General features: G+C 43.2%; 1 protein-coding gene across 1 annotated transcript in view; it reads right to left on the reverse strand.

Moving 5' to 3' along the window:
• dhx36 (DEAH (Asp-Glu-Ala-His) box polypeptide 36) overlaps positions 1–22851 on the reverse strand; it is a 129272-nt gene that overhangs the window by 70844 nt on the left and 35577 nt on the right. The window contains exons 8-14 of the mRNA XM_073041640.1: positions 22667–22833; positions 14611–14692; positions 12833–12976; positions 11905–12010; positions 6161–6248; positions 2897–2952; positions 1999–2063 (exon numbers count right to left, since the gene is read on the reverse strand). Coding sequence (XP_072897741.1) covers positions 1999–2063; positions 2897–2952; positions 6161–6248; positions 11905–12010; positions 12833–12976; positions 14611–14692; positions 22667–22833 — 708 coding nt within the window. The remainder of the gene's footprint in view (positions 1–1998; positions 2064–2896; positions 2953–6160; positions 6249–11904; positions 12011–12832; positions 12977–14610; positions 14693–22666; positions 22834–22851) is intronic.

Consider the following 22851-nt stretch of genomic DNA (forward strand, 5'->3'; position numbering starts at 1 on the left):
AGGATGTCAATGCCAATATAAAATATAGAACTCACTTCACATCCTCCCTCCTGGCTATAAATAAGATTCAGATTACCCATCTCATTGCTTCATTGAACTTGGAAAAACAACATATGTGAGTACTCCAGAAATTTAGATGTTTAATTACTCCTCCTTTCCATCCTGTCAAAGATTTAATTTCTCCTGCATTTCCTTTCACCTGACCACATTTTCTTAAAAGATGTCAGGTATCTACTTCTATTTTAAAAATATTCAAGAACTTGTCTTTTGCTGTCCTTTGAGGAAGACTTTCAAAGACACTCAATCCCCAGCAAATAAACTTCACACACCTGCCTTATAGATGACATCTTACTTTAGTCCATAAGACACAGGAGCAATAACAGTATATTATATACAATGATTTTTCCATCAGATAATAAGACACAAGACATAGGAGCAGAATTAGTTCATTTGGCCCATCAAGTCAGCTCTGCCACTTCATCGTGGCTGATCTATTATCCCTCTCAACCCAAATTTCCTGCCTTCTTCCGTGTAAACATTGATGCCTTTATTAATTAAAAACCTATCAACCTCTACTTTAAATATACCCAAGGCCTCGACCACCATAGTGGTCTGTGGAAATGAACTTCACAGATTCACCACTGTTTGGCCAAAGAAATTCCTCCTCATCTCTATTCTAAAGGGATAGCCTTTCATCTTAGGCTGTGCCCTCTGGTCCTAGACTCACCCACTATAGGAAACATCCTCTCCGCATCAATTCTACCTAGGCCTTTCAATATTCAATTTGTTCCAATAAGATCCTCTCTCATTCCTCTAAACTCCAGTGAGTACAGGCATGGAGCCATCAAACGTTCCTTTATGTTAACCTTTTCATTCATAGGATCATTCTCGTGAACATCCTCTGGACCCTGTCCAATGCCAGTACATCTTATGTTAAATTGGGGGACCTGCCAACAGAATCAACAAATTCATTCGTAAGGCCAGTGATGTTATGGGGGTGGAACTGGACTCTGTGATGGTGGTGTCCAGAAAGAGGATGCTGTCCAAGTTGCATGCCATCTTGGACAATGTCTCCCATCCACTCCATAATGTACTGGTTAGGCACAGGAGTACATTCAGCCAGAGACTCATTCCACTGAGATACAACACTGAGCATCATAGGATTCCTACCTGTGGCCATCAAACTTTACAACTCCTCCCTCGGAGGGTCAGACACCCTGAGCCAATAGGCTGGTCCTGGACTTATTTCCACTTGTCATAATTTACTTCTTCTTATTATTATTTAATTACTTATGGTTTTATATTGCTATATCTCTACACTATTCTTGGTTGGTGCGACTGTAACGAAACCCAATTTCCCTTGGGATCAGTAAAGTACATCTGTCTGTCTGTCAAACTGCTCACAATATTCTGTGCGGTCTGACCAATGCACCATGAAACCTTTAAACAATGATTCCCCAGTACTAGATTCTCCCATTAAACAGATCATTTTCCTTGCATCCAACCCTCAAGATCTTATGTTGAGTAGACTTTATGTAGTTTTCATAAATTCTACTGTATTTCTTTATTTTCCTCTAAAAAACTTGCAAGACAATGAATCTCAAAGTAGTATATAGTGGTGTGTCCATACTTTGAGAATAAATTTGCTTTGACTTTGGTTCTCAGATACACTTACTGAAGAACCGGTCTGGAAGGAAATCAAGAAATGTCATAAGTAAACTTTCGAAGCAGAAATAAAATAATGAGAGCTCACACAAAGTGTCCTGTGATTAGGCTAGTGTTAATAGTTGGGCTTCTGAGTGATGCAGCTCGGAAGGCCAGAAGGGCCTGTTCCACACTGTCTCTCTAAATGAAATGAAATATATAAATAAAGGAGGAGATTTTTAGGACAGTTGTTCAGGAAGAGAACTCACTCCATACTGAGCAAAAGCATATTGTAAAGAGTTATTTGTAGAACAACTTTCCCACTGCAGGAAGTGATTATGTGTGTTCTATTACCTTGTCTCAGCAATGTTAGTTGCAATTACAATCTTGCGAACTCCTGGAGGTGGCTTCTTGAAAACCTGTGAATATAACCATCTAAATTATACCAAACCCACATCTCTAATAGACAAATTATCCTCTGACAGAGTGTAATTTAAGTACATTGTGAAGTGCATCAGAAATAGGATTCACTGTTTCTATCCATTTGCCTTCAAATGGCTGAAGGCTGAGGATGACAATCACTGCCTTTCTTCCCGGCCAGCTTTAGACTTTAGTTGCCTAAATATTCTCATTTAATGACCAACAAGTATGCCTTTTTAAAATTTGCAATTTCTCCCATTATTTCTGCAGTTTATGCAGAAGAGGCTTTTACCAGAGAACTTTGTCTGTAAACTGTCAGTTACAGAGATATGCTTCAATTGTAAATGAAAGTGACAGTAGTATCTTGGGACAAATTTTTCAATGTTTACAGATGAAGTTAACACAATGTTGTCCTTTATGGATTCCCTACTGAAGAAAATCTTTGGGTTTCTCGTTCATTGGCTTATTAAACACACAAGGAGCTCATCTTTGGAATAGTTCTGAACTGATTCCACAACCTATGGCCTCATTGTCAAGGACTCCACAAGTGATTTTCTTGGAATTATTTAGTTATTTATTTATGTATTTGCACAGACCGTCTTCTCTTGCACATTGGCCATTTTCAGTCTACGTTTGTGTGTAGATTTCATTGATTCTAATTCTTAGTTATATATAAATAAAACAATGTGTAACATTATGCTGAGATACATCCTACAATGTGCTGGGACACATCAGTGATGTAACTTAGGGTCATCAAATATAATGTATACGCTTTATACAGTATATAATGCAGGTATATATTAGATGTAGATGTATACAATACTTAACATACCTCTGTCTGATTCACTGAAGGCATCAGCGAGTGAAGGGGAATGATCACAAAACGATCTGTTAGGGCAATGAGGTACAAATTAAAAAGGGATTTCTGATTGAAAATAACAAAGACAAGAGATCCTGCAGATGCTGGAAATATTGTACAGCACACACAAAATGCTGGAGAATCTCAGCAGGTCAGGCAGCTTCTATTGAAGAGAATAAAGATTCAGTGTTTCAGGCCGAGACCTTTCATCAGGACTAGAAAGGATGGGGAGAAGATAGAATAAGTAGGTGCGGGGAGGGGAGGAAGGAGTACAAGTTGGCAGGCGATAGGTGAAACCGGGAAAGGGGGAGGGGGGTGAAGTGAAGAGCTGCTAAGTCACTTGGTGAAAGAGATAAAGAGCTGGAGAAGGGGCAATCTGATAAGAGGGGGCATGGAAGAAAGGGAAGGGGGAGGAGCACCAGAGGGAGGTGATGGGCAGGCAAGGAGATGTGGTGAAAGAACGAAACAGGAATGGAGAAAGGTGAAGAAGGGTGGGGGGTGGTGCAATTATTCGAGAAATCGATGTCCATACCAACAGGTTGGAGGCTACCCAGAGGGAATATAATGAGGCTTCTCATTCCAAAACAACTGGGAGATCCTCCTCCTTCAAACAAAGGGACTTCCCATCCTCCACCATCACTGTTGCCCTCACCCCACCCTCCTGCTGCCACACCAAGGACAGGGTACCTTTTGTTCTCACCTACCAATCCACAAGCCTCCGCATCCAGCACATAATTCTCTGCATCTTCAGCCATCTCCAACGGGATCCCACCACCAAGCACACCTCGTCCCTCCTCATTGATCTTCCTGGAACTTATCCTTGCAGGCAGAACAAGTGCCATACATGTCCCTACACCTCCTCCCTCATTACCATTCGGGCCTCGATCAGTCCTTTCGGGTGAGGCAACACTTTACTGCGAGTCTGTTGCAGTCACCTACTGTATCTGGTGCTCCAGGTGTGGCCTCCTGTGTATTGAGATCGGACGTAGATTGGAGACCACATCGAACACGACAATCTCCTGGTAGCCACCCATTTCAATTCTACTTGTCCTTCCCATTTTAACATGTCAGTCCATGGCTTCCTCTACTGCCACAAAGAGGTCTCACTCTGGTTGGAGGAACAACACCTTATATACAGTCTTGCTAGTCTCCAACCTGATGGCATGAACATCAATTTCTCGAACTTCCAATAACTGCCTCCCAACCCTGGATAGGTACATGGAGCTTAGAAAATTAGAGGGCTATGAGTAAGGCTAGGTAACTTCTAAGGGAAGGATACGTTCGGCACAATTTTGTGGGCAAAACTGACTGTACTGTGCTGTAGGTTTTCTATGTTTCTATGCGATACAGTCTTACAGCATAGCATCAGGCCTTTCAGTCGATTGAGCCCACAATGACCAGCAACTACCGATTGTTTTTACCATCTTCTTTTCTAAGATGTAGGTGAGGCTGCACACAGAGTATTGTGTACAGCCACGTTTTTGGAGAATTGTTACTAAATTAGAAAGAGTGCAGGAAAAGTCTACCAAGAAGTTGTTGGGTCCATCACAGAAATCAACCTCCCCTCCACTGAAAGACCTTCCAGGAAATTGCCAGGTTCATTACTCAAACCAAGCACCCTTCCACTGACTTTATCTACACTTAATGAAAATGAATCAGCAATTTCTCCACCCTTGACATTCTCCCCTCTCCCTCCAGTTGGGTAGAAGGTACAAAAGCTTGAGAGCATAAACCACCAGACTCAAGGACAGCACCTGGTGTGGAAATAACAATGCCCAAGAACAGAAAAGCCTACAAAAATTGGAGCATACAACCCAGTCCATCACAACACAAGCCCTCCCTAGCACTGAAGATATCTATAAAGAGGGCTACCATGAGAAAGTAGCATCCATCACCAAGGACTCCCATCCTCCCAATCCAGGCCATGCTCTCTTCTCACTCCTGCCAGTTGGGGAGGTGGTACGGGAGCCTCAGGTCCCACACCACACCAGGTTTAGGAACAGTTATTACCCCTCAACTATCAAACTCCTGAACCAGGGTGGATAATTTCACTCAACTCTGAAATGATTCCACAACCTATGGACTCACTTTCAAGCTCTCTACAACTCATGTTCTCAGTTTTTATTTGTAATTATTTGGGGTTTTTTTGTATTTGCACAGTTGACTTATTTTGCACATCGGTTATTTATCAGTCTTTGTGTGCAGTTTTTCACTGATTCTATTGTATTTCCCTGTTCTGTGAATGCCTGCAAGAAAACGAATTTCAGGGTAGTATATGGTGACATATATAGTAAGTACTTTGATAATGAAGTTCCTTTGAACTTTCCACCCTAGTTATCAGAACCTTGAATAAACCTCTGAAAAGGTAAAAGATAAACCTTGAATTCATTCTGCCATCATGACGCTTGTACGTTACTGAACTTTCAGTGTAATGTCAACACTATTATAGTTTTGGATGTGGAAGCTTTAACAAGGGTGCAGAAGAGATTTACCAGGATGCTGCTTCGATTAGTCTTAAGGATAGGTTGAATGAACTTGCATTTTTCTCTTTGGAGCGAGAGAGAGAGAAAGAGAGCGCTAGGCTGCATAAGACCTACGCACAGTACTGTATTTGTCAACATGGAGCAGAGAGCAAGTTTGCAAGTCTGGCAGTGCAAATGATGTTGGGAATGGCAAGGGTGGAGCACCGCGGAAAGCTGTGTGGGACAGATTGCAAATGAGTACCAGGGGCAGGGGTGGCACGTGTGTACACACCCAGCCCTGAGGCACTGGCAAGGTGACTTGATTCCAAACAATTGGTTTATTGATCATTACAGAATGATCCTTCCCCTCTCCTTTCTCCCTTTCCCAACTATTTTTCCTTTCCAGAATAAAGACCCATATCAGAAACAGGTTTATCATCGCTCACAAATGTCATGAACTTTGCTTTTGCTGCAGCAGTACAGTGCAGTACATAAAATTACTACAGTACTGTGCAAAGGCACCCGAACCTTCAGACGGTTGTGCAGTCTTGTATATACAGCATTGTTTTGTTTCTTCTACCTCAAGGCAGCAAATGGCACACAAAACAAAAGCTTTTCATGGTACATGCGACAATAAATAAATTACTAACAAAAGTCAATACTCCACTTTATAAGAGATGGCACCTGGCACATGTAAAATGGAAGAATTAGATAATATCCACAACATCAAGATCACTCTTTGTCACAAAGGCCCAACAGCAACAAGTGTCATTACCTGATTTAAACATTGGTTGTGCAGTTAGCAGGTCATTCAAGGTGCTGATATTGTCCCAGCCAGGAAGGAAAACCAAGATGGCACCATCCTACAAAATAGGTTACAATTCAGGTGTCATTGCAATTTACACATTGGTTAGAGACAAAACAGATGCTATGACCAATTTGCTTAAGAGACATTTTTATTTTATACTAGAATACAAGGAGCACACATTCAGTATCAGAGGTAAAACAAATCCATAGCTGTGGATGAGAAATACCAATTAAAGCTAATTGTATCCCCAGAAAAGACTGGCTAGCCCATTGACAAAAATGGTTTACACATTATGGTTTATTAATCCTTAATAATTTATAATAAATAACGTCTTTATATTTGCACAATTTCCTTTCTTTTGCACATACGTTGCTTGTCAGCAGTTTTTCATTGATTCTATGGTATTTGTTCTACTGTGAATGCCTGCAAGAAAATTAATCTCAGGGTAGTAAATGGTAATATACAGCATGCATACTTTGATAGTAAATTTACTTTCAACTTTGAACAGTGGTCCAACTATGAACCCTAATGACCCAGGACACACCCTCTTTAAATAACTGCAGGAAAACTACTTCCAGAAGATGTAATACAATTAATGAATTTTACTCCTCAATTAAGAATTTGTAGACAGAGAACAACCAGTGAAGGCAAGTGAGAACACAAAGTTTGAACGTTACTGAAATCAACCATGGGTATTAAAAACAAACCAATTCTGTGACCGACATGAATCGGAATGATACCAATGCAGCCAAATGTTCTGAGATGTTAAAGTCGTGGCACAGAGAAAAGTTATTCAGATGGTGTGCAGACCATTTCTACAAAATTGCAATTGACCCCTTTCTGGGGATACAAATAGCTTGATCAGTCTTTCTCATTAATGATGAGAATCTGTGATGTGCTTGGCATGATAGTGTAACAGTTAGTATAACACTTCACACCACCAACAATAGGGGTTCAATTCCTGCCACTGTCTTTTATGAGATTGTACATTCTCCCTGAGACCGTGTAGGCTTCCTGCGGGTGCTACCGTTTCCTTTCACATTCTAAAGACGTACGGGTTAGGGTTAGTAAATTGTGGACATGCTATATTAGCACTGGAAGTGTGGCGACAATTGTGGGCTGCCCCTCCTCCCCCAACTGATCCTCGAACTGTTGGTTAGTGATGCAAAACAACGCATTTCACTGTATGTTTTACTATACATGTCTCTCTCTCTTTTTTTTAAGATGCTCCCGTACAATTAAGTAATTGATTTCCTGCTCCAACATTTCATAGCAAAACTGCATTGGCTGGGACTGAAGCCACACGTAAGCAAGGATATCAGGCTCCCTAAAATAATACCAATGGCTCAGTTACAGTTTTAAATGATCTGACAATGGCATGGTTATCTTTACTAACACTCTCTTATATTAAAAATAATTTATTTCTCTGAAAGGCAACATTCTCCTTCCTTCAGTAGAAGCAGTGTCCTTGGTACTTTCTGACATCTTAATCTATGGTATCCTCTACTGTCGCAATGAAGCCATACTCAGGTTAGAGAAAAGACACCTTATATTCCATCTGGGTAGCCTCCAACCTGATCACATGAAATTAACTCCAACTTCTGGTAATGCCCTCCCCCGCCATTCCTGTTCCTCTTCACCTCATCTCCTTACCTGCCCATTACCCTCCTGTGGTGCTCCTCCCTTTCTTCTTTCTTCCATGTCCTTCTGTCCTCGATCAGATTCCCTTTCTCCAGCTCTGTATCTCTTTCACCAATTGTCTTCCCAGCGCCTTACTTCACGCCTCCTCTCCATGTGTTTCTTACTCCCCTCCCCCATCTTCTAATGTCTCATCATTTTTTTCCAGTCCTGATGAAGGGTCTCAGCCAGAAATGTTGACTATACACTTTTCCGTAGATGCTGCCTCTCCTGCCAAGTTTCTCCAGCATTTTGTGTGTGTTACTTGGACTTCCAGCATCTGCAGATTATCTCCTGTTTGTCCTTGGTATCTTACATAGACTAAAAAAACGAGTTCTCCTCAAAGTGTGGGTTGAAAAGACCTTATATTCCGTTTGGGTAGCCTCCAACCTGATGGCATGAACATTGATTTCTCAAACTTCCAGTAATGCCTTCCCCCCCACCATTTCCCATCCCTTTTTGCTCTCTCATGTTATCTCCTGCCCACCCATCGCCTCCCTCCGGTGCTCTTCACCCCCCATCTTCCATTTTTCTTTCTTCCATGACCTTCTGTCTCTTTTGCCAATAAACATCCCAGCTCTTTGCTTCATCCCTCCCACTCCAAGTTTCATCTATCGCCTGGTGTTTCTCTCTCCCATCCGGGCACCTTTTCCCTCCAGTCCTGCTGAAGGGCTTCGGCCTGAAACATTGACTGTGCTTTTTTCCACAGATGCTGCCTGGCCTGCTGAGTTCCTCCAGCATTTTAAGTGTGTTTCATTGAAAAGATTTGCCTTGCTTTACCTCAGTGCACTGTGCAATGGTCTGATCTGCACAATTAGTGTGCAGGAGACAAGTTTTTCACTGTATCTTGGTACACGTGACAATGATCGGGCACATGCCGTATCAAGGCAGAGGGGCCCATGTCTGAGAGCGAGGAATGAGGTTTGGCCGACTTAAGCACTGGACCAGATTGAAAAGGTCAGGGTGTCAGGACTGGGCCAAACTCCAGTTTGCTGCTCTGCAAGGTTCACTCGCCTCACCAATGAATTGAGTCTGAGACCTGCAACTGATGGTCTTCTGAATCAACTGCAGTGAAGACTAGATTTGTGGCTGTGGACCCACTTTTGTGAACTTCAGTTCTGACTGTCATTTGCTTACTTTTATTATTTGCACGATTTGTTTTGTTCTGCACGTTGGGTGTTTGACAGTCTTTTTTAAAATGGGTTTCTTTATTTAGTGGCTGCCTGTAAGGAGACAAATCTCAAGGTTGTATATAGTATACATACTTTGATAATAAATATACTTTGAACTTTGAATATGCCAGCTTCTTGAATAAGCAAACAAATCCTCAAGATTACGTTAGAGAACAGCTGGTGAGCATGGCATTGAAAAATAATGATCTCTTTTCAGTGGCAAGAATTGGACTGACCTGAAAGCTAAGAATCACAGCTGCTGATGACACTTCAAATATATTCAAATACACAGCGTTTCGAGATAAATTATCAATCAATACTTTATTTAGAAACATTATGCAAATTCAACCCTGCACACGTAATCAGCTAAATGAAACGCCGCTCCTCTTGGACTACAGTGCAAAACAGTACATTAGTGGTCGCCAACCTGTCGATCTTTGAGACTTTCCCAGTAGGTCCCGAAAAAAAAGAAAAATACACAAATACCGTTGAGAGATTGTTTCTGGGTTGCGGGGTTTTCGTTCCGTTCTTTCTGCCCAGTGCGCATGCGCATAGCTCCCCCACAGTACACAGTGTACTTCAGTGGTCCCCAACCACCGGGCCGCGAGGAAACAATATGAGTCAGTTGCATCTTTCCTTACTCCCTGTCATGGCCACTGTTGAACTTGAACCCACACGAGGTCATCAGTCACCTAAACGCAGTGATACCTTCGCGCCAGTGTTCGCCTTGCGCGGCCGGCAAGAACCGCCGATGCTACTGGCCTGAAGCACGGCTGGCAGGAAGTGCCGATGCTATTGGCCCGGAGCGCGGACAGATGGGCACCGCCTCTAAACTTGTCTAGCACAGCGAATGTTCGTGGGGAACCCGGTGCCAAAATATTCGCAGGTGACCTAATTCAGGCTCAAGGTTTCGTAAATAGCAGAGCAGCTACCTTGCTGCGATATACTGAAAGTCATCCCTCCAGCCAAACTTTTGTCGGCCGATAGATCCTACAGGGGGGGCGGGCGCGGGCCTGTTGCACTCCTCACTTCGTCGGTCACTCTCTCCAGACTGCGACCGCCGCGGCCCCGGCACGGGGACCTTTGGCCCTGACCTTGCCCTCTCACCCCACCCACAACCAGCCGCACTTGACCAGGGCTTCTGGCGGCGGGCAGGCAGAGACTGGAGTTCGGGCCGGGAGGCGAATGAGGCAATGAAGCCCTCAAAACTGCTCGGTACCCTGAGTCCAAGCACCCTGAACTTAAAGATGAAGCCGCTAAGTTTTTTCAGCAGAAAAAATGTGAGCAGCGCGGGACAGCAGCTAAGTGCTGAGAGCCGCAAAAACTAAATTGCGGAATAGATTGGACATAAGGAACCTGCTTCCAGTATCGCTGTATTCCCATCGTGTTTAACACCCCCCGCCCCATCGGCCGGTCCGCAAGAATACTGTCAATATTAAACCAGTCCGCAGTGTAAAAGAACGGTGGGTACTCCTGGTGTTTATGCATTATTTCTACTTCCGGGTTGCAGGGTTTTACTTCCGGTCTTTTCTGCCCCGGTGCGCATGCATGTAACTAATCGATCTGGGGTTGATCTTGCCTTTCACTAAGGCCGAGGTAGGGGATCTTGGGCTTGAAGCAGTTGGTGACCACTACAGTACATGTAGTCACACACAGCACGTAATTATGATCCAACACAGAGAGTCACAAAATGATATTTGCACAATTCCCTGAGTGGCCTGAAGATTGATGGGTTGACAAAGTGTGAGGTGCATGTTTATGTAAGACAGTATAATGTTACTGAGAGTAATATTATAAAACAGTCATAGAAACATGTGAAACAGCAACAATAGAAGATGAAAAGTGATCGGTGTGGGATGAGAGTATGTCCGCGAATTGAGAAGTGGGGAGAGCAGCAGGGCATTCAGACAAGTGTGCTGGGTAGCAGCATGGTGTTAACAAGTCTAACAGCCTGGGGTTAGAAGTAAATCTGCAGATACTGGAAGTCCAAGCAACACACACACACACAAAACACTGGAGGAACTCAGCAGGCCAGGCAGCATCTGTGGAAAAGAGTAAACAGATGACATTTTGGACTGAGACCCTTCATTAGGACTCACAAAGGCTCTCGGCCTGAAACTTCAACAGTTTACTCTTTTCCATAGATGCTGCCTGGCCTGCTGAGTTCCTCCAGCATTCTGTGTGTGTGTCATTACCCAGCCTGACATTTCTGGTTCTTATGCTGCGTTACCTTCTGCCTGGTAGCAGGAGGTCAAAGAGATTGTGGGAAGGGTGGGAGGGGTCTTTGGTAAGCATTTGCAGTGCTTCTGATACATGCTCTGAATGGGGGGGGGGGGGAAGAGGTGGAGAAGAGAGACAAGAGACCCCTGTATATATTTCATACCAGTTTCACTGAATCTGAAAGGAAACATCAGATCATTAGCAACTGATGTGCAACACACTGTTCATTGCTATTGTGTCTGGCTCCCACTGCTCCTTATTTCTTATCATTTCATCTGCGGTGGAAAAGTTCGTTTATAAATGCACGTGTGCAATATTATAAGAACACCCAGTGGGTGCCGAGGAGGGAATTTTTAGCAGATACACTGATCAACCAGCTAGTGATACCTTCTGCCTGCTAGCTGTTTGTATAATATGTATATATAACTTCCCTTTTAACAAACATCAGCTGTTGACAAAGGAAGCAGACAAACAATTAGTTATGGTTAATGTTGTAATTTGCAGCTCTGTAGACCAGTGTGGGATGAGTGTGCGCCTGTAAGTTGGGGAGCTTGATGCAGGGCAGTCAGACAGCTTGTCATTAAACTGGATGGATTACAGCTCAAAATATCTTGCATCTGTCGATTAAAATAAAAATCTTACCTCCCCAGAGAAAACAATATGCTTTATGAGAGCCACAATCAGATTTAGGTCTATCTTATCATCGTCGTGCAGAATTTCCAAGGCTTCGATTGTACTGTCAGAATACCTGAAAGAAAAGAGGGAGATTAAATCAAAGGCCCTGCCTGAGGCATCATGTTCAATAAGTGGACACAAGTTTTTGGAAACAGTTTTATATTTTTAAAAAGAATATTGACGAAAATACCAAAAATATTGGTATTTTGTGGTAAGTGATGGAATTTTCTCTGCACAATTCAATGATTGTAGTCCAATAACATTCAGTTGTTCAACACTATCCGTGATAAAGCAGCCTATTTAACTGGAAACCTATCCACCATCAATATAACTTGTGCACAGTGAGTGACAGGTTCAAGGTCTAATGATGCCACATAGAACAATATAGTTTAGGATCAGGCCTTTGGATGCATGATGTCTCTGCACACCATGCCAATTCAATCACCACGCCCTCCCCGTCTAACCTCGGATAACTAGGATAATGGCATAGGGGTCTGAAGGGACACAGCTTCCAAGTTCTTCTTCATTTTCTCTACCTTGAATCAGGGTATCTTTATCATTGCTGAATAAAAATCATGGAACTTCTATCACAATACATTGGAAGAACTGGTTAAATTCCCCAACAAGCGGCACCCATAACTGTCCACTGCACCTTGCACACCTCTCTCTGGGCCACCCCCCCCCCACCCCAAGGCAAAATGGATTGCTAGCCTGGATGACTGTGCCCAGATCTCAAGGGTGACCTCACTTCAACTTTGATTCATCACTGAGACAAAGATATATATATTTTAACGATAGATCACCATCCTGCATAGTTAAATTCTCTCCACAGCTGCTCCCTGACCTGTGTAGTTCAAACTTTGTCTGCGCTGTAATGTAAACAGTCACGACATACCTTCCTTGCAACTCTCTCATATACACTGGCCACTGTTGCTGGTATTCTTCTTCAACTTGTTCTTTCTCTGGTCGAAACATGCAGCCTTGCATGAACCTTCTCCTAGAGGATGGCTTTCGAACTTCCTGGCCTTGTGGACGATAGCTGATGAGAAAGCCAGATACAGAAATACTTTTTAAAAAGACATATCAATTCTGAAGACGAGATTCTGCAGATGCTGGAGAAATAGGGCAACACATGAAAAACGCTGGAGCAACAGCAGATAAGACAGCATGTACGGAAAGGAATGGGGAGACCATAAGACACAGGAGCAGAATTAGGCCATTTGGCCCATCATTCCATCATGGCAATCCACCCTCCGCTCGTTGAGTTTCAGCAAGTTTTTGTATTTTGCATTCCATCCATGTCAGAGAAAATAAAGACAGCTACACTTAGCAATAGGAACAGGGCATATGATGTGCATCTCAATGTAACAACAGCACGGAACAGACCCCTTGGCCCAACGAGCCACACCACCAAGCATCCCACCTATTTAACACTAGCCTAATGACAAGACTATTTATAATGACCCAATTAACAAAGTTCAAAGTAAATTTAACAAAGTACATGTACAGAATGTCACCGCATATAACCTTGCAATTCATATGCATACTAACATTTGAAATGTGGGAGAAAACCCACGTGGTTTGCAGGGAGAATGCAGTGCCGAAATTAAACTCTTAACACCCGGAGCTATAATAAAGCGGTGCTAACTGCTACGCTACTGTAGCGCCCTTATTTTACTGCAAGGAGGATGAGAAGTGACTTAATAGAGGTGTACAAGATGATACAAGGAACAGTTAGAGTGGACAACTCAATACCTTCCCACGCTGGCAATAGCTAGTATGAAAGGGCATCATTTTAAGTTGGGTTCCTTAAGATTATAGTCAGACGTGGAAATGAGGATGAGCTCCCACTATCTATTAAATGCTCCCAATGGTGTGCGTCTCAAATAGCCTCTACTAAGCGCAGAGGAACAGTTTCCACTAACAGGAGAAGGGCAAAAGTGGGTTACTGGCACCTTAAAACCAGTCGCTTTGGACAGATAGGGTTTGTTAGCCGAGGTTCGCAGCTCATCTAGAAGGAAAACTCTGATCTCAAGCCTCCATTCATGGGGAAAGCATCGGGAGTAAACCCTAAGGGAAAAAACAGGAGCTGGAAGTCCTACGTTGAGTTCGACACTGACTGACAACTCCTGTGATGCTGCTAGCGCCAATTTGTATGGGTCTCTGTCGTTCCTTTGGGTTTTTCAGATGCATGGACAGGGGGAGCTTGCTACATGGGCAACAGCTTGCTCTCCAAATTGTATCGCACCAGCTTGCATACCCAGGTAGCGAGGACGCAACATCCATGATTGATCCTGACCAACGGAGGCCTCAGAATTTTACGTTGACTGGAGGAAAGTACGGGGGGGGGGGGGGGTAAATATCAGAGGTAAGTTATTTATATGGAGAGTGGTGGGAGCGTGGAGAGCACTGCCGGTGGGGGGTGGGGGGTGGGTGGGTGGTAAACACAGATACATTACGCACATTTCAGAGACTCAAGGATGACAGAAAAACGGAAGGCCACGTAGGAGAGAATTAGATAGATCTTACAGCAGGTTAAAGGGTCAGCACATCATGGGCTGTAATATCATGTTCAAACTAAATAAGCCGATCAGTTTTTGAACCAACTGGCACAACTTTAATCACTAGCCACACAACATACCTTATTTTATTGTAAACCATTTACAGACTTACTTAAGTAACTCAATAACATCCTCCAAAATGTATTCTTTCACTGGGAAGGTAAACCCTGGGATATGCAGCATTGGGCAGCTCCCTGCAGAAAAACAGAATAAAGCATGAAGATTCCGAACAATGAATAACATCTGCCACAAAGATTCAAGGCCTTTAACGTTACTCAGTCTGCCAGAGGGCTATATATTGCCACAAATGCCTGCTTCATGTTTCTGAATGAGATTCGGCTTGATTCACAGCAACTCGGCTAGGTTACATGGGAATGACACAAAAGGCTGCAGAATTTTTAAAGTGAATCACATCAATAACTACTTTATTGTCAAGTATCCACAAACTTTAATGCCAGATTTAAAAGTCAACAGATCCCCCAACAAAGGTGAAAAAGATGTATTAGACCATTAGAAATAGCAGTAAAATTAGGCCTTTCAGCCCATTGAGTCTGCTCCGCCACTCCATCATGGATGATTTATTACACCGGTCCCCCCTTCCCCCACCAATAGGGGACATAGCCTCAAGATTCGGGAGAGTAGATTTAGGACTGAAATGAGGAAAAACAGCTTTTCCCAGAGAGTGGCGAATCTGTGGAATTCTCTACCCAATGAAGCAGTGGAGGCCACCTCAGTAAATTATACTAAAGACACGGTTGGAGAGATTTCTGCATTGTAGGGGAATTAAGGGTTATGGGGAAAAGGTAGGCAGGTGGAGATAGATAGATAGATAGATACTTTATTCATTCCCATGGGGAAATTCAACTTTTTTTCCAATGTCCCATACACTTGTTGTAGCAAAACTAATTACATACAATACTTAACTCAGTAAAAAATATGATATGCATCTAAATCACTATCTCAAAAAGCATTAATAATAGCTTTTAAAAAGTTCTTAAGTCCTGGCGGTAGAATTGTAAAGCCTAATGGCATTGGGGAGTATTGACCTCTTCATCCTGTCTGAGGAGCATTGCATCGATAGTAACCTGTCGCTGAAACTGCTTCTCTGTCTCTGGATGGTGCTATGTAGAGGATGTTCAGAGTTATCCATAATTGACTGTAGCCTACTCAGCGCCCTTCGCTCAGCTACCGATGTTAAACTCTCCAGTACTTTGCCCACGACAGAGCCCGCCTTCCTTACCAGCTTATTAAGACGTGAGGCGTCCCTCTTCTTAATGCTTCCTCCCCAACACGCCACCACAAAGAGGGCGCTCTCCACAACTGACCTATAGAACATCTTCAGCATCTCACTACAGACATTGAATGACGCCAACCTTCTAAGGAAGTACAGTCGACTCTGTGCCTTCCTGCACAAGGCATCTGTGTTGGCAGTCCAGTCTAGCTTCTCGTCTAACTGTACTCCCAGATACTTGTAGGTCTTAACCTGCTCCACACATTCTCCATTAATGATCACTGGCTCCAGATGAATCCTTGGTTAGATCAGACATGAGAGGAGAGGCTGTACTAGATCTGGTATTGGGACATGAACCTGGTTAGGTGTCAGGTCTCTCAGGGGGAGAGCATTTTGAAGATAGTGATCACAATTCTATCTCCTTTACCATAGCATTGGAGAGGGATTGGAAAAGACAAATCAGGAAAATGTTTAATTGGAGTAAGGGGAAATATGAAGCTATCAGACAGGAACTTGGAAGCATAAATTGGTAGTAGATGTTCTCAGTGAAATGTACGGCAGAAATGTTGCAAATGTTCAGGGTATATTTGCGTGGTGTTCTGCATAGGTACATTCCAATGAGACTGGGAAAGGATGGTAGGGTACAGGAATCGTGATGTACAAAGGATGTATAAAACCTAGTCGAGAAGAAAAGAAACGATAACAAAAGGTTCAAAAAAACTAGGTAATGATAGAGATCTAGAAAATTATAAGGCTAGCAGGAAGGAGCTTAATAATGAAAGTAGAGGAGCCAGAAGGGGACATGAGAAGACCTTGGCTAGCAGGATTAAGGAAAACCCCAATGCATTCTATAAGTATGTGAAGAGCAAGAGGATAAGACGTGAGAGAATAGGACCGATCAAGTGTGACAGTGGAAAAGTGTGTATGGAACCGGAGGTTTGCTTCAGTATTCACTACAGGAAAGGACCTTGGCGCTTGGAGGGATAACTTACAGCAGCTGGAAAGCTTGAGCATATAGACAGTCAGAAACAGGACGTGCTGGAGCTTTTGGAAGCATCAACTTGGTTAAGTCACCAGAACTGATTGAGATATACCCCAGGCTACTGTGGGAGGCGAGGGAGGAGATTGTTGAGCCTCTGGCAATGATCTTTGTATCATCAATGGGGACGAGAGAGGTTCCAGAGGACTGGAAGGTTGCAGATGTTGTTCCCTTATTCAAGAAAGGAGGCAGAGACAGCCCAGGAAATTACAGACCAGTGAGTCTTACTTCAGTGGTTGATAAGTTATGGAGAAGATCCTGAGAGGCAGGATTTATGAACATTTGGAGAGGTATAATATGATTAAGAATAGTCAGCATGGCTTTGTCAAAGGCAGGTCATGCCTTACAAGACTGACTGAATTTCTTGAGGATGTGACTAAACACATTGATGAAGGTAGAGCATAAGATGTAGTGTATATTGATTTCAGCAAGGCATTTGATAAGGTACCCCATGCAAGGCTTATTGAGAAAGTAAGAAGGTATGGGACCCAAGGGGACATTGCTTTGTGGATTGAGAACTGGCTTGCCCACAGAAGCAAAGAGTGGTTGTAGACGGGTCATATTCTGCATGGAGGACAGTGACCAGTGGTGTGCCTCAGGGCAAACACGAGGAAATCTGCAGATGCTGGAAATTCAAACAACACACACAAAATGCTGGTGGAACACAGCAGGCCAGGCAGCATCTATAAGGAGAAGCACTGTCGACATTTTGGGCCGAGACACTTCGTCAGGATTAGTCTCGGCCCTGTTACGCCTGTGCCCCCCGCCCTCCTTTTTGAGAATCGCAAGATCGCTATTAAGTCAGGTCAGGAGACCCAGGAAATGAGACAGAGACGTTTGAAATGTCCTGGCCCCGGCGATACAAAGCCAGGGAACAGATCATTGTCTTTTGGAGACGGAATTGTGTATTGAGTACTGTACTTCATGGAAAGCCCTCAGGCAACGTGGGCTGGTTGGGGGGGATGGCCTCATTCCACCCTGATTGACATCTGAGACCCTGTGAGTCAGGATAAAAGAGGGTCTGTGGGAACAGCCCCTCAGACGCACCAGAAGAAACGCTAGAAATCCTGTAACAGCGAAATAGCGAAAGCCGGTGGAAGGTCCACGTGCGTCCTTTTCCATTTGCCTCGGAATTGGTGGGCCTTGCCATGGAAGTACGGCTTTAGCTAACAACCAAGGGGGAAATCAGCCCCAACGACTCTCGAAGGATTGACATCATAAAAGGAATGGGCAAGTTTTAATCCGTCTCTCTCTCCAACCAAAAGCTGCAGCTTGAATGAACTTGAGTGACTTTTATATTTCCATCGGACAATACATTGTCCCCTAGACAATGATAGAGTTATTTCTTATTGATTATTATTATACACGCGCTTTTAGATTTAGTATTGACGACGTATATTATCTGTCTGGTTGCATTGATATTATTTTTGTGCATTTTTATCAATAAATACTGATAAAAATAGTACCATCAGACTTCAACGGACCTCTCTATCTTTGCTGGTAAGTGACCCAGTTACGGGGTACGTAACAGCCCGAAGTGTCCACAGTGCTCCTCCTTATAGATGCTGCCTGGCCTGCTGCATTCCACCAGCATTTCGTGTGTGTTGTGTGCCTCAGGGACCCCTACTCTTTGTGATTTTTACTGATGACCTGGATGAGGAAGTGGAAGGATGGGTTAGTAAATCTGCTGATGACACAAAGTTTGGAGGTATTGCAAATAGCGTGGAAGGCTGTCAAGAGAGGTTACTGCAGGACATCAATAGGATGCGAAACTGGGCTAAGAAGTGGCAGATGGAGTTCAACCCAGATAAGTGTGAGTGGTTCATTTTGGCAGGTCAAACATGATGGCGAAGGGATCTTGGGGTCCGAGTCCATAGAATACTCAAAGCTGCTGCGCAGGTTGACTGTGTGGTTAAGAAGGCATACGGTGTATTGGCCTTCATCAAGTGGGATTGAGTTCAAAAGCCAAAGGGTAATGTTGCAGCTATACAAGACCTTGGTCAGACCCCACTTGGAGTACTCTGCTCAGTTCTGGTCACCTCACTACAGGAAGGATGTGGAAACTAATGAACGGGTGCAGGGGACATTTACAAGGATGATGCCTGGATTGGGGAGCATGCCTTATGAGAATAGGTTAAGTGAACTCCGCCTTTTCTCGTTGGAGTGACGGAGGATGAGAGGTGACCTGATAGAAGATTATAAGATGATAAGAGGAATTGGATAGTCAGAGGCTTTTTCCCAGGGCTGAAATGGCTAGCATGAGAAGGCATAGTTTTAAGGTGCTTAGAAGTAGGTACAGAGGAGATGTCAGGGGTAAGGTTTTTATGCAGAGTGCTAAGTGCATGGAATGGGCTGCCGGCAACGGTGGTGGAGGCGGATACAATAGGGTCTTTTAAGAGACTCCTGGATAGGTACATGGAGCTTAGAAAAATAGACGGCTATGTGTAACCCTAGATAATTTCTAAAGTAAGTATATGTTCGGCATAGCATTGTGGGCTGGAAGACCTGTATTGTGCTGTAGGTTTTCTATGTTTTTATCTTATTGGATGACGGGGTAGGGTCGACCAGCCAGATGGCCTACTCCTGCTCCTAATTCTTATGTAAACTCCATTCTCTTGCCCTCTTCCCATAATCTTTCATGCCTTTACTACCAACATCCACTTTAAATAGACCCAATGAAATACCACTGACTACTTCCACTTGGAAGAGTGAAAGTACGCACAGATCTCAACACCTTCACTAGGCTTACAATTATCTTGTTCAAAAGCTGAAAGTTTCTGCTGGTTTTCCACTGATAATTGTGTGAGGTAAAAAAAAAAGCAGTTTAGATCCTGCCATTCCATCAGGTCAGGCAGTATCTGCGGAAAGGAATAAACAGTCAATGTTTCAGGTCGAGACACTTCATCAGAATTGGATGAAGAAACATCAACTATTTGTTCCCTTTGATAGATGCCGTCTGACCTGTTGAATTCCTCCAGCATTTATAGTATCTGCAGAATCTCTTATGTTAAAATACTCTGCTTGGATGGAAGAAAACTTGAGGGCACTGTGGGTGGGAAGGATTAGATTGATCCTAGAGTAGGTTAAAAAGTCAGTCATACATCGTGGGTCAAAGGGTCTGAACTGTGCTTGCTGTACCTTTCATGCTTTACTGGATGAAAGCAAGAACCAAAAGCAGATGTTAAACACCAGTGTCAGAAAACTAACATATACAGTGAAGCCCCTGCCAATTATAAACTTTCTTGAGCAGAAGAACTCAAACAGACAGGGGGTCTCCAGAATGGAGATGACGGGGTAATTCTTCTGTCAGTCGAAGTAGATGACCACACTGCTGCAGATGAATAACACTACTCTTATACCCCACAAAACTAATCAATAAGCTCCAAGACCAGCCTCAAACATCATGCAACTGGATCGTCGATTTCCACACTTGTTGATCCCAGTCAGTTCGGTTTGGCAAATACATCTCCGCCACAATATCCATCCACACAGGTGCACAAGGCAGTGTGTTTTGCCCCTGCTCTGCTGGCTTTACCCTTATGACTGTGAGACTAAGCACAGTTCCAATGTCCAATTCCAGTTGGCTGATGGCATCATTCGGCTGAATTAATGGGGCTGATGAATCAGCATGTAGGAGGGAGATTGAAAATCTGGCTGTATGGTGCCACAACCACCTCACTCAGGATCAGCAAGACTTAGAAGGTCATTATTGACTCTCAAGGAGTAGGAAACCAGAGGTCCGTGAGCCAGTCCTCAGCAGAGGATCAGAGGTGAAGATGGGCAGCAACTTTAAGTTCTTCAGTGTTATTATTTCAGGGGATCTGTCCCAGGCCCAACACGTATGTGCAATTACAAAGAAAGCACAACAATGCCTCAACTTAGAAGTTTGCGAAGATTTGCATGACATCTAAAATGTTGACAAACTTCTATAGCGTGCAGTGGAGAGTATACATGTACTGGCTGCATCACAGCCTGGTATGTAAGCACCAATGCCCTTAAACGGAAAAGCCTTCAAAGAGTAGTGGATATGGCTCAGTCCACCATGGGTAAAGCCCCTCCCCCATCATTGAGCACATCTACGTGAAATATCACAGGAAAGTAACATACATCATCAAGGACTTCCACCACCTAGGACATGCTCTCTTATTGCTGCTGCCATCAGGACTCACACCAGATTCAGAAACAATTATTACCCCTTGACCATCAGGGTCCTGAACCAGAGGAGAGAACTTCACTCACCCTATCACTGAACTTTTCCCCCAACCTATAGACTCACTTTCAAAGACTCTTCATCTCATGTTCTTGATATTTATAGCTTATTTATTATTATTCTCAATTTCTTTTTGTATTTGCACAATTTGTTATGTTTGAATGCCTAAGTGGTGCAGTCTTTCATTGATTCTGTTATGACTATTATTCTATATTAAATATTTATTGAGTATGCCCACAAGAAAACGAACCTCAGGGTTGTATATGGTGACATATGTACTTTGATAATAAATTTACTTTGAACTTTATGTAACTATGCTCCAATCAAACATTCTCTTATAAAAAATTTGCATTTTTTTGTAAGGAACAGTGGTTTCTACTTGTTTGATATGTTTATTTTGGATGGATTGCAATCCAGAAAAGAGTGAAGGACAAACCTTGAAGGCAAAGTACAAGACGAGAAAATCTGTAGATGCTGCAGATCCGAGCAACACACACAAAATACTGGAGGAACTCTGCAGGCCAGGCAGCATCTTTGGAAAAAGGTACAGTCGATGTTTTGGCCTAACCCGAAGTGCAAGGTTAATGCCAGGATTCCTAGCATTCTGGAAGAACAGAGGGATCTTCAAGTCCAACTCCATATACCCTTCAAAATTGCCATGCATTGTTAGGGTGGTTAAGAAGGTGTATAGTGTGTATTCATTCAATAATTGAGGGATTGAGTCCAAGAGCCCCAAGGCAATATTGCATCTCTATAAAGCTCGTTAGACACACAGAGTATTGTGTTCAGTTCCAGCCGCCTCATGAAAGGAAGGATGTGGAAGTTTTAGAGAGGGTGCAGAGGAGATTTACCAGGATGCTGGCTGGCTGGACCGGAGAACATATCATGTGAGGAAAGGTTAAGCTAGGGCTTTCACCTTTGGAGAAAAGGAGGATGAGAGATGACTTGATAGAGGTGTACAAAATGATAAGAGGCATAGATAGAAAGAACAGAGTCTTTTCCCAAGGTGGCAATGACTAATGCAAGAAGACTTACTTTAAAACAGAGGTTCTCAGCTTGAGGTTCAAGGACCCCTCAGTTAATGGCTGGAGCCCATGGCATAAATACAACTGGAAACCCCTGTTTTAAGATGATTGGAAGAACGTATAGTGGGTATGAATGTCAAAGGCAGTTTTTTAAAAAACAGAGTGGCAAGTGCATGGAGTACACTGCCAGGGGTGGTAGAAGAAACCACTACTATTAGGGGTATTTAAAAGACACTTAGACAGGCACATGCATAAAGAAAAATGTGGGGCAATGTGGGAGCAAAGGCATAGATTGATTTTAGAGAAGGTTAAAAGGTCTGCACAACATTGCAGACCACACAGCCTGTACTGTGCTGTACTGCTCCATGTTCTATGTTTGGAGTGTAATAGACCACTACAAGTCATATCCCAGTACTGCTCTATGTTCTGTTTGCAATAGACTACTACAAGTCATATCCCAGTACTGCTCTATGTTCTGTTTGCAATAGACTTGCTATGTCATAGCCCATTACTGTTCTATGTTCTACATCTCATCCCAGTACCGTTCTATGTTTTATGATCGGTGTGCAATAGATTGCTACGTCATACTCTCAATAGCAGTGTTAATAGTGGATAACAATCAACTACTCTGAGATCCCAGTAGATATTTTCTATACCACTCACTGAAATACTCTGAAAACTGTTCAGCATTGAGTGTTGCGCTCATCAGTATCACTTTCAAATCCGATCTGAAAGCCAAAACATCCTTCACGATGGTCATCAGCACATCGGACTGCAAGCTCCTCTCGTGAACTTCATCCAAAACAAGGTGGCTGATGGTGGACAAAAGCCTGCAAAGAGATTTTTAA

This window comes from Hemitrygon akajei, chromosome 3 (assembly GCF_048418815.1).
Source record: "Hemitrygon akajei chromosome 3, sHemAka1.3, whole genome shotgun sequence".
Classification (NCBI taxonomy): domain Eukaryota; kingdom Metazoa; phylum Chordata; class Chondrichthyes; order Myliobatiformes; family Dasyatidae; genus Hemitrygon; species Hemitrygon akajei.